Source organism: Panulirus ornatus, chromosome 19, assembly GCF_036320965.1.
Source record: "Panulirus ornatus isolate Po-2019 chromosome 19, ASM3632096v1, whole genome shotgun sequence".
NCBI lineage: Eukaryota > Metazoa > Arthropoda > Malacostraca > Decapoda > Palinuridae > Panulirus > Panulirus ornatus.
Window position 1 is genome coordinate 24,954,700 of NC_092242.1, and position 13,353 is coordinate 24,968,052.

The following is a 13,353-nucleotide window of genomic DNA, read 5'->3' on the forward strand; positions in this document are numbered from 1 at the left end:
AAACTTCCCCTTGATACCAAGAATCTTTTAGTCCTCCCTTTTAGTGATAATTTTACTTCCCAGGTTACTCAAATCATTCAAAGTAAAAATTCTGCAGACTGTGTTTACAGAATACCTTGTAAAAACTGTAATATGTTTTAAGCCAAGCAGGCAGGTAAGGATCTTTATATTATATTTAAGCAACATTAATATAGTATGAGACAGGACAAGAATCAAATGCTTTGTTTAATCACATAAAAAATTATGACCATTGTACCGACTGGAGTAACTAATTCAGTTCTCAAGTGTAACTCTAGTGCCACAAGAAATATCACTTAATCTTTTATCAATTACCAAATACACAAAGAACTGTAACTCAATATTAGTGAAGGTCTATACATACTGGATAGCACTGTCATAAGCAAAATCTTTAAACAGTTCCCTTTCTTGTCCACATAAAAGTTTTACGACAGGCATGATGCCAGACCCAAACAACACCAACCTCAACATCACCATCCAGTAACACTTGTTTACCAATGGCATATTAGTTACATCTCTACCTTGCATATTAACTGACCGTTCTACATCTTCTATCTCACTCTTGTATTTCCCCTGATGAGATCATTACACAAAAGTGCATTTAGGAACTTATCATGTTTCATTTTCCAGTGGTTTTATGTGAATAAGAGTAAGGTTATTAGGTTCAGTACGGATGAGGGGTGAGTTCATTGGGAGGCAAGTTTGAATGGAGAAAAAGTGGAGGAAGTGAAGTGTTTGAGATGTCTGGGAGCGGACTTAGCAGCAGATGGAACCATGGAAGAGGAAGCGAGTCACATGGTGGGGGAGGGGGGTGAATGTTCTGGGAGAGTTAAAAAATGTGTGGAAAGCAAGAACATTATCTCGGAGAGCAAAAATGGGTATGTTTGAAGGAATGGTGTTTCCAACAATGTTATATGGTTGTGAGGCATGGGCTATAGATAGGGTTGTGCGGAGGAGGGCGGATGTTTTCCAACAATGTTATATGGCTGCGAGGCATGGGCTATAGATAGGGTTATGCAGAGGAGGGCGGATGTGTTGTAAATGAAATATTTAAAGACAATATGTGGTGTGAGGAGCTTTGATCGAGTAAGTAATGAAAGGGTAAGAGAGATGTTTGATAATAAAAAGAGTGTGGTTGAGAGAGCAGAAGAGAGTATATTGAAATGGTTTGGTCATATGGAGAGAATGAGTGAGGAAAGACTGACAAAAAGGATATGTCTCAAAGGTTGAGGCAACGAGAAGTGGGAGACCAAATTGGAAGTGGAAGGATGGAGTGAAAAAGATCATGAGGGTAAAAGGCGAGGAAGGAATAGAGTGAATTGGGACAATGTGGTATACTGGGGTCGAAGCACTGTCAATGGATTGAACCAGAGCATGTGAAGCGTCTGGGATAAACCATGGAAAGTTTTGTGGGTCCTAGCTATGGTTTTGGTACCAAGCATTACACATGACAGCTAGAGACTGAGTGTGAAGGAATGTACCCTTTTTTGTCCTTTCCTAGTGCTACCTCGCACATGCACGGGAGGGTGCTATCTCATGTGTGGCAGGGTGGTGACAGGAATGGATGAAGGCTGCAAGTATGAATATGTACATGTGTATATATGTATATGTCTATGTATGTATGCGTATACATATATATAAAAGTACATATTCATACTTGTTGCCTTCATCCATTCCCGTTGCCACCGCACCACACATGAAACAGAAACTGTCCCCCCCCCCTTGCGTGAGGTAGTGCTAGGAAAAGACAAGAAAGGTAACATTCGTTCACACTCAGTCTCTAGCTGTCACGTGTAATGTATTGAAACCACAGCTTCCTTTCCAAATCAAGGCCCCACAAAACTATAGTCTAACACAGACACTTCACATGCCCTGGTTCAATCCATTGACAGCATGATGACCCCGGTATACCACATTGTTTCAATTCACTCTATTCCTTCCACGCTTTTCACCCTCCTGTATGTTTAGGCCCCAATCACTCAAAATCTTTTTCACTTCATCCTTCCACCTCCAATTTGGTCTCCCACTTCTCATCGTTCCCTCCACCTCTGACACATATATCCTCTTTGTCAATCTTTCCTCACTCCTTCCACCTCCGATTTGGTCTCCCACTTCTCCTCGTTCCCTCCACCTCTGACACATATATCCTCTTGGTCAATCTTTCCTTACTCATTCTCTCCATGTGGCCAAACCATTTCAATACACCCTCTTCTACTCTCTCAACCACACTCTTTTTATTACCACACATATCTCTTACACTTTTATTACTTAATCAAACCACCTCACACCACATATTCTCCTCAAACATTTCATTTCCAAAAGATTCCACCCTCCTCCGCACAGCCCTATCAATAGCCCACGGCTCGCAACCATATAACATTGTTAGAACCACTATTCCTTCAAACATACCCATTTTTGCTCTCCAAGATAATGTTTTGGCCTTCTGCACATTCTTCAACGCTCCCAGAACCTTCGCTCCCTCCCCCAGCCTGTGACTTATTTCTGCTTCCATGGTTCCATCCGCTGCCAAATCCACTCCCATGTATCTAAAACACTTTACTTCCTCCAGTTTTTCTCCATTCAAACTTACCTCCCAACTGACTTGTCCCTCAACCCTACTGTACCTAATAATCTTACTCTTATTCACACTTACTCTCAGTTTTCTTCTTTTACACACTTTACCAAACTCAGTCACCAGCTTCTGCAGTTTCTCACCTGAATCAGCCACCAGTGCCGTATCATCAGCGAGAAACAACTGACTCACTTCCCAAGCCCTCTCATCCACAACAGACTGCATAATTGCCCCTCTCCAAAACTCTTGCATTCACCTCCCTAACAACCCCATCCATATACAAATTAAACAACCATGGAGACGTCACGCACCCCTGCCAAAAACCGACATTCACTGAGAACCAATCACTTTCCTCTCTTCCTATACGTACACATACATACACACAAAACTTTTCATTGCTTCTAACAACTTACCTCCCACACCATATATTCTTAGTACCTTCCACAGAGCATCTCTATCAACTCTATCATACACCTTCTCCAGATCCATAAATGCTACATACATTTGTTTTTCTAAGCATTTCTCACATACATTTTTCAAAGCAAACACCTGATCCACACATCCTCTATCACTTCTGAAACCACACTGCTCTTCCCCAATCTGATGCTCTGTGCATGACTTCACCCTCTCAATCAATACCCCCCACATAATTTCCCAGGAATACTCAGCAAACTTATAAATCTGTAATTTGAAATTAAAATTCTGTAATTTCAACACTCATTTCTATCCCCTTTGCCTTTGTGCAATGTCACTATGCATGCATTCCGACAATCCTCAGGCACCTCACCATGAGCCGTATATACAGTGAATATCCTTACCATCCAGTCAACAACACAGTCATCCCCTTTTTTAATAAATTTCACTGCAATATCATCCAAACCCGCAGCCATGCTGGCTTTCACCGTCCGCAAAGCTTTCACTACCTCTTCTTTGTTTACCAAACCATTCTCCCTAACCCTCTCACTTCGCACACCCCCTTGAACCAAACACCCTAATTCTGCCACTCTATCATCTAACACATTCAACAAACCTTCAAAATACTCACTCCATCTCCTCACATCAAAATTACTTGTTATTGACTCCCCAATAGCCCCCTTCACCGATGTTCCCATATGTTCTCTTGTCTTATGCACTCTATTTACCTCCTTCCAAAACATCGTTCTATTCTCCCTAAACTTTAATGATACTCTCTCACCCCAACTCTCATTTACCCTCTTTTTCACCACTTCCACCTTTCTCTTGACCTCCTGCCTCTTTCTTTTATACATCTCCCAGTCATCTGCACTATTTCCCTGCAAAACTCGCCCAAATGCTTCTTCTCTTTCACTAATAATCTTACTTCTTCACCCCACCACTTACTACCCTTTCTAATTCTGCCCACCTCCCATGCTTCTCATGCCACAAGCATGTTTTGCGCAAGCCATCACTGCTTCCCTAAATACATACCATTCTTCCCCCACTCCCCCTACGTCCTTTGCTCTCACATTTTGCCATTCTGCATTCAGTCTCTCCTGGTACTTCCTTATGCAAGTCTCCTTCCCAAGCTCACTTATACTCACCACTCTCTTCACCCTAACATTTTCTCTACAGGAAACCTCTACAAATCTTCACCCTCACCTCCACAACATAATGATCAGACATCCCTCCAGTTGCACCTCTCAGCACATTAACATCCAAAAGTCTCTCTCTCACACGCTTATCAATTAACATGTAATCCAATAACGATCTCTGGCCATCTCTCCTACTTACATATGTATACTTACATATATCTCTTTTAAATCAGGTATTCCTAATCACCAGATCTTTTTCAGCACACAAATCTACAAGATCTTCACCATTTCCATTTACAACACTGAACACCCCATGCACACCAATTATTCCCTCAACTGCCACATTACTCACCTCTGCAATCAAATCACTCATCACTATAACCTGGTCTCGTGCATCAAAAACTGCTAACACATTCACTCAGCTGCTCTCAAAACACTTGCCTCTCATAATCTTTCTTCTCATGCCCAGGTGCATACACACCTCTCTCCATCCACTTTCAGTTTTACCTATTTCAATCTAGAGTTTACTTTCTTAAATTCTATCACATACTCCCACAACTCATGTTTCAGGAGTAGTGCTACTCCTTCCTTTGCTCTTGTCCTCTCACCAACTCCTGACTTTACACCCAAGACATTCCCAAATCACTCTTCCCCTTTACCCTTGAGCTTCGTTTCACTCAGAGCCAAAACATCCAGGTATCTTTCCTTAAACGTACTACCTATCTCTCCATTTTTCTCATCCTGGTTACATCCATACACATTTAGACTCCCCAATCTAAGCCTTCAAGGAGGATGAGCACTCCCTGCATGACTCCTTCTGTTCCCCTTTTAGAAAGTAGAAATACAAGGAGGGAAGGTTTCTATCCCCCTACTCCCATCTCCTTTAGTCACCTTTTACGACAAGAGGGGAATGCGTGGGAAGTATTCTTTCTCCCCTATCCCCAAGGATATATATACATATATATAAATATATTTATATTATTTTGCTTTGTCGCTGTCTCCCGCGTTAGCGAGGTAGCGCAAGGAAACAGACGAAGAATGGCCCAACCCACCCACATACACATGTATATACATACACGTCCACACACGCAAATATACATACCTATACATCTCAATGTACACATATATATATACACACAGACACATACATATATACACATGTACATAATTCATACCGTCTGCCTTTATTTATTCCCATCGCCACCTCCCCACACATAGAATAACATCCCCCTCCCCCCTCATGTGTGCGAGGTAGCGCTAGGAAAAGACAACAAAGGCCCCATTCGTTCACACCCAGTCTCTAGCTGTCATGTAATAATGCATCAAAACCATAGCTCCCTTTCTACATCCAGGCCCCACAGAACTTTCCATGGTTTACCCCAGACGCTTCACATGCCCTGGTTCAATCCACTGACAGCACGTCGACCCTGGTATACCACATCGTTCCAATTTACTCTATTCCTTGCACACCTTCCACCCTCCTGCATGTTCAGGCCCCAATCACTCAAAATCTCTTTCACTCCATCTTTCCACCTCCAATTTGGTCTCCCACTTCTCCTCGTTCCCTCCACCTCTAAGATATATCCTCTTGGTCAATCTTTCCTCACTCATTCTCTCCATGTGACCAAACCATTTCAAAACACCCTCTTCTGCTCTCTCAACCACACTCTTTTTATTTCCGCATATCTCTCTTACCCTTACATTACTTACTCGATAAACCACCTCATATTTATTTTTTTTTTTATTTTGCTTTGTCGCTGTCTCCAGCGTTTGCGAGGTAGCGCAAGGAAACAGACAAAAAAAATGGCCCAACCCACCCCCATACACATGTATATACACACACGTCCACACACGCAAATATACATGCCTATACATCTTAATGTACACATATATATTACACATACAGACACATACATATATACCCATGCACACACTTCACACTGTCTGCCTTTATTCATTCCCATCGCCACCTCGCCACACATGGAATACCATCCCCCTCCCCCCTCATGTGTGCAGGGTAGCGCTAGGAAAAGACAACAAAGGCCTCATTCGTTCACACTCAGTCCGTAGCTGTCATGCAATAATGCCCGAAACCAAAGCCCCCTTTCCACATCCAGGCCCCACACAACTTTCCATAGTTTACCCCAGACGCTTCACATGCCCTGATTCAATCCACTGACAGCATGTCAACCCCGGTATACCACATCGATCCAATTCACTCTATTCCTTGCCCGCCTTTCACCCTAATGCATGTTCAGGCCCCGATCACACAAAATCTTTTTCACTCCATCTTTCCACCTCCAATTTGGTCTCCCACTTCTCCTCGTTCCCTCCACCTCCGACACATATATCCTCTTGGTCAATCTTTCCTCACTCATTCTCTCCATGTGCCCAAACCATTTCAAAACACCCTCTTCTGCTCTCTCAACCACGCTCTTTTTATTTCCACACATCTCTCTTACCCTTACATTACTTACTCGATCAAACCACCTCACACCACACATTGTCTTCAAACATCTCATTTCCAGCACATCCAAACTCCTGCGCACAACTCTATCCATAGCCCACGCCTCGCAACCATACAACATTGTTGGAACCACTATTCCTTCAAACATACCCATTTTTGCTTTCCGAGATAATGTTCTCGACTTCCACACATTCTTCAAGGCCCCCAGAATTTTTGCCCCCTCCCCCACCCTATGATCCACTTCCGCTTCCATGGTTCCATCCGCTGCCAGATCCACTCCCAGATATCTAAAACACTTTACTTCCTCCAGTTTTTCTCCATTCAAACTTACCTCCAAATTGACTTGACCCTCAACCCTACTGTACCTAATAACCTTGCTCTTATTCACATTTACTCTTAACTTTCTTCTTTCACACACTTTACCAAACTCAGTCACCAGCTTCTGCAGTTTCTCACATGAATCAGCCACCAGCACTGTATCATCAGCGAACAACAACTGACTCACTTCCCAAGCTCTCTCATCCCCAACAGACTTCATACTTGCCCCTCTTTCCAAAACTCTTGCATTCACCTCCCTAACAACCCCATCCATAAACAAATTAAACAACCACGGAGACATCACACACCCCTGCCGCAAAACTACATTCACTGAGAACCAATCACTTTCCTCTCTTCCTACACGTACACATGCCTTACATCCTCGATAAAAACTTTTCACTGCTTCTAACAACTTGCCTCCCACACCATATATTCTTAATACCTTCCACAGAACATCTCTATCAACTCTATCATATGCCTTCTCCAGATCCATAAATGCTACATACAAATCCATTTGCTTTTCTAAGTATTTCTCACATACATTCTTCAAAGCAAACACCTGATCCACACATCCTCTACCACTTCTGAAACCACACTGCTTTTCCCCAATCTGATGCTCTATACATGCCTTCACCCTCTCAATCAATACCCTCCCATATAATTTACCAGGAATACTCAACAAACTTATACCTCTGTAATTTGAGCACTCACTCTTATCCCCTTTGCCTTTGTACAATGGCACTATGCACGCATTCCGCCAATCCTCAGGCACCTCACCATGAGTCATACATACATTAAATAACCTTACCATATTGTCCTTAAACATTTCATTTCCAACACATCCACCCTCCTCCGCACAATCCTATCTAAAGCCCATGTCTTGCAGCCATATAACATTGTTGGAACCATTATTCCTTCAAACATACCCATTTTAGCTCTCCAAGATAACATTCTCACTTTCCACACATTTTTCAACACTCCCAGAGCCTTCAACCCCCCTCCCCCACCCTGTGATTCACTTCCATTTCCATGGTTCCATTCACTGCCACAACCACTCCCAGATATCTAAAACACCTCACTTCCTCCAGTTTTTCTCCATTCAAACTTACCTCCCATTTAACTCGTCCCTAAACCCTAATGAACCTAATAACCTTGCTCTTATTCACATTTACTCTCAGCTTTCTTCTTTCACACACTTTACCAAACTCAGTCACCAACTTCTGCAGTTTCTCTCACCCGAATTAACCACCAGCGCTGTATCATCAGCAAACAACAACTGACTCGCTTCCCAAGCACTCTCATCCAAAACAGACTGCATACTTGCACCACTCTCCAAAACTCTTGCATTCACCTCCCTAACCACCCCACCATAAACAAATTTACAAACCCCTGCCGCAAACCAACATTCACTGGGAACCAATCACTTTCCTCTCTTCCTACTCATACACATGCCTTATATCCTAGGTAAAAACTTTTCACTGCTTCTAGCAACTTACCTCCCACACCATATACTCTTAATATCTTCCACATAGTATCTCTATCAACCCTATCATATGCTTTCTCCAGATCCATACATGCTGCATACAAATCCATTTGCTTTCCTACGAATTCCTCACATACATTCTTCAAAGCAAACACCTGAACCACACATCCTCTACCACTTCTGAAACCTCACTGCTCTTCCCTAGTATGATGCTCTGTAAATGCCTTGACCCTCTCAATCAATACCCTCCCAGGAATACTCAACAAACTCATACCTCTGTAATTTGAACACTCACCTCCATCCCCTTTGCCTTTGCACAATGGCACTATGCATGCATTCCGCCAAACCTCAGGTACTTCACCATGAACCATACATATAGTGAATATCCTTACCAACCAATCAACAACACTGTCATCCCCTTTTTTAATAAATTCCACTGCAATACCATCCAAACCTCTGCCTTGCCAGCTTTCATCTTTCGCAAAGTTTTCACTGCCTCTTCTCTTTTTACCAAACCATTCTCCCTAACCCTCTCACTTTGCACACCACCTCGACCAAAACACCCAACATCTGCCAAGCTATCATCAAACACATTCAACAAACCTTAAAAACACTCACTCCATCTCCTCACTCCACCACTACTTGTTATTTCCTCCCTATTAACCTCCCTTCATATATGTGTATAGATGTGTAAGAGCGAAGGGCCAGAAATCCTCCCCTCCTTGTATTTTTTTAACTTTCTAAAATGGGAAACAGAAGGATTCATGCGGGGAGTGCTCATCCCCCTCGAAGGCTCAGACTGGGGTGTCTAAATGTGTGTGGATGTAACCAAGATGTGAAAAAAGGAGAGATAGGTAGTATGTTTGAGGAAAGGAGCCTGGATGTTTTGGCTGTGAGTGAAACGAAGCTCAAGGGTAAAGGGGAAGAGTGGTTTGGGAATGTCTTGGGAGTAAAGTCAGGGGTTAGTGAGAGGACAAGAGCAAGGGAAGGAGTAGCAGTACTCCTGAAACAGGAGTTGTGGGAGTATGTGATAGAATGTAAGAAAGTAAATTCTCAATTAATATGGGTAAAACTGAAAGTTGATGGAGAGAGATGGGTAATTATTGGTGCATATGCACCTGGGCATGAGAAGAAAGATCATGAGAGGCAAGTGTTTTGGGAGCAGCTGAATGAGTGTGTTAGTGGTTTTGATGCACGAGACCGGGTTATAGTGATGGGTGATTTGAATGCAAAGGTGAGTAATGTGGCAGTTAAGGGAATAATTGGTATAAATGGGGTGTTCAGTGTTATAAATGAAAAATGGTGAAGAGCTTGTAGATTTATGTGCTGAAAAAGGACTGGTGATTGGGAATACCTGGTTTAAAAAGCGAGATATACATAAGTATACTTATGTAAGTAGGAGAGATGGCCAGAGAGCGTTATTGGATTACGTGTTAATTGACAGGCGCGCGAAAGAGAGACTTTTGGATGTTAATGTGCTGAGAGGTGCAACTGGAGGGATGTCTGATCATGATCTTGTGGAGGCTAAGGTGAAGATTTGTATGGGTTTTCAGAAAAGAAGAGTGAATGTTGGGGTGAAGAGGGTGGTGAGAGTAAGTGAGCTTGGGAAGGAGACTTTTGTGAGGAATACCAGGAGAGACTGAGTACAGAATGGAAAAAGGTGAGAACAATGGAAGTAAGGGGAGTGGGGGAGGAATGGGATGTATTTAGGGAATCAGTGATGGATTGCGCAAAAGATGCTTGTGGCATGAGAAGAGTGGGAGGTGGGTTGATTAGAAAGGGTAGTGAGTGGTGGGATGAAGAAGTAAGATTATTAGTGAAAGAGAAGAGAGAGGCATTTGGACGATTTTTGCTGGGAAAAAATGCAACTGAATGGGAGATGTATAAAAGAAAGAGACAGGAGGTCAAGAGAAAGGTGCAAGAGGTGAAAAAGACGGCAAATGAGAGTTGGGGTGAGAGAGTATCATTAAATTCTAGGGAGAATAAAAAGATGTTCTGGAAGGAGGTAAATAAAGTGCGTAAGACAAGGGAGCAAATGGGAACTTCAGTGAAGGAGGCTAATGGGGAGGTGATAACAAGTAGTGGTGATGTGAGAAGGAGATGGAGTGAGTATTTTGAAGGTTTGTTGAATGTGTTTGATGATAGAGTGGCAGATATAGGGTGTTTTGGTCGAGGTGGTGTGCAAAGTGAGAGGGTTAGGGAAAATGATTTGGTAAACAGAGAAGAGGTAGTAAAAGCTTTGCGGAAGATGAAAGCCGGCAAGGCAGCAGGTTTGGATGGTAGTGCAGTGGAATTTATTAAAAAAGGGGGTGACTGTATTGTTGACTGGTTGGTAAGGTTATTTAATGTATGTATGACTCATGGTGAGGTGCCTGAGGATTGGCGGAATGTGTGCATAGTGCCATTGTACAAAGGCAAAGGGGATAAGAGTGAGTGCTCAAATTACAGAGGTATAAGTTTGTTGAGTATTCCTGGTAAATTATATGGGAGGATATTGATTGAGAGGGTGAAGGCATGTACAGAGCATCAGATTGGGGAAGAGCAGTGTGGTTTCAGAAGTGGTAGAGGATGTGTGGATCAGGTGTTTGCTTTGAAGAATGTATGTGAGAAATACTTAGAAAAGCAAATGGATTTGTATGTAGCATTTATGGATCTGGAGAAGGCATATGATAGAGTTGATAGAGATGCTCTGTGGAAGGTATTAAGAATATATGGTGTGGGAGGAAAGTTGTTAGAAGCAGTGAAAAGTTTTTATCGAGGATGTAAGGCATGTGTACGTGTAGGAAGAGAGGAAAGTGATTGGTTCTCAGTGAATGTAGGTTTGTGGCAGGGGTGTGTGATGTCTCCATGGTTGTTTAATTTGTTTATGGATGGGGTTGTTAGGGAGGTAAATGCAAGAGTTTTGGAAAGAGGGAGCTTAGGAAGTGAGTCAGTTGTTGTTTGCTGATGATACAGCGCTGGTGGCTGATTCATGTGAGAAACTGCAGAAGCTGGTGACTGAGTTTGGTAAAGTGTCTGAAAGAAGAAAGTTATGAGTAAATGTGAATAAGAGCAAGGTTATTAGGTACAGTAGGGTTGAGGGTCGAGTCAATTGGGAGGTAAGTTTGAATGGAGAAAAACTGGAGGAAGTAAAGTGTTTTAGATATCTGGGAGTGGATCTGGCAGCGGATGGAACCATGGAAGCGGAAGTGGATCATAGGGTGGGGGAGGGGGCGAAAATCCTGGGAGCCTTGAAGAATGTGTGGAAGTCGAAAACATTATCTCGGAAAGCAAAAATGGGTATGTTTGATGGAATAGTGGTTCCAACAATGTTGTATGGTTGCGAGGCGTGGGCTATGGATAGAGTTGGGCGCAGGAGGGTGGATGTGCTGGAAATGAGATGTTTGAGGACAATATGTGGAGTGAGGTGGTTTGATCGAGTAAGTAATGTAAGAGTAAGAGAGATGTGTGGAAATAAAAAGAGCGTGGTTGAGAGAGCAGAAGAGGGTGTTTTGAAATGGTTTGGGCACATGGAGAGAATGAGTGAGGAAAGATTGACCAAGAGGATATATGTGTCGGAGGTGGAGGGAACGAGGAGAAGTGGGAGACCAAATTGGAGGAGGAAAGATGGAGTGAAAAAGATTTTGTGTGATCGGGGCCTGAACATGCAGGAGGGTGAAAGGAGGTCAAGGAATAGAGTGAATTGGATCGATGTGGTATACCGGGGTTGACGTGCTGTCAGTGGATTGAATCAGGGCATGTGAAGCCTCTGGGGTAAACCATGGAAAGTTGTGTGGGGCCTGGATGTGGAAAGGGAGCTGTGGTTTCAGGGCATTATTGCATGACAGCTAGAGACTGAGTGTGAACTAATGGGGCCTTTGTTGTCTTTTCCTAGTGCTACCTCGCACACATGAGGGGGGTGGGGGATGGTATTCCATGTGTGGCGAGGTGGAGATGGGAATGAATAAAGGCAGACAGTGTGAAGTGTGTGCATGGGTATATATGTATGTGTCTGTGTGTGTATATATATGTGTACATTGAGATGTATAGGTATGTATATTTGCGTGTGTGGACGTGTATGTATATACATGGTGTATGGGGGTGGGTTGGGCCATTTCTTTCGTCTGTTTCCTTGCGCTACCTCGCAAACGCGGGAGACAGCGACAAAGCAAAATAAAAATATAGTCAAAAATGTGTAAGAGAAAGGATGGATCTTTCTTTCTTTGTTTCCAGGTGCTAACACAGGAAATGGCAATTAAGTAGAATAAAAAAAAAAAAATCCTAAAACACCAACTAAAGAACAGTAACATCATACCTTTAAATGCTACATAATCACAGAATATAGAAAAATAAAATCACTCCCCAGGGTGAAAAAGGCTGGCATGGCAGATGTCTGGTCACAACATGATCCAAGATAAATCTGTACAACCATGCAGCGAAGAGTGACTGAGTTAACTACACCATCTCTGTGGGGTCTCTGATACAGTGAACAGAGGCCCAAAATGAAAATTATAACCCAACCTAATTGGGATGAAAGAGACGGAGGGGGAAATCAGCATATCCCCACCAGAAAGACAGGATTAGAAGGTCATAACCACAATTTTCCTAGACAGACCGAAGGGGCGAAAAATAAGTATTCAATTAATCATCTTGTTAACAAGGTTCTGCATAAATAAATGCCAGTGAAAAACTTACTTTTTGCTGGCTTCTGGAGACCTGGGGGTGGTGGACCTAGGATACAAATACATAATAATCAATCACAGAATGTAATACACCTAATATATAAAGGATGTCTAAGTAAAAACACAAGACATACAAGAAAAATTCAGCAATCCATGCAAGTAAACATTAAATATACTTACAGTATACAGTACCCCCACATGAAATATTTCTCTGGAAGCTGCAAGATCCAAACCAATTATACTACTAATATTCTTTATATATGTTGAAAGTCAATAAAAACTAA

At 42.6% G+C, this 13,353-nt stretch overlaps 1 protein-coding gene across 2 annotated transcripts in view; it reads right to left on the reverse strand.

The window, feature by feature from the left end:
- The window catches only part of LOC139755458 (cyclin-dependent kinase 9-like), a 259,415-nt gene that overhangs the window by 163,300 nt on the left and 82,762 nt on the right, over positions 1-13,353 (reverse strand). Inside the window, exon 4 of one of the 2 annotated variants that reach the window (XM_071673777.1) lies at positions 13,083-13,118. The exons of the other annotated variant lie outside the window; for it this stretch is intronic. Within the exon in view, the coding sequence (XP_071529878.1) occupies positions 13,083-13,118 (36 nt within the window). The remainder of the gene's footprint in view (positions 1-13,082; positions 13,119-13,353) is intronic. 2 annotated transcript variants of the gene reach the window in all.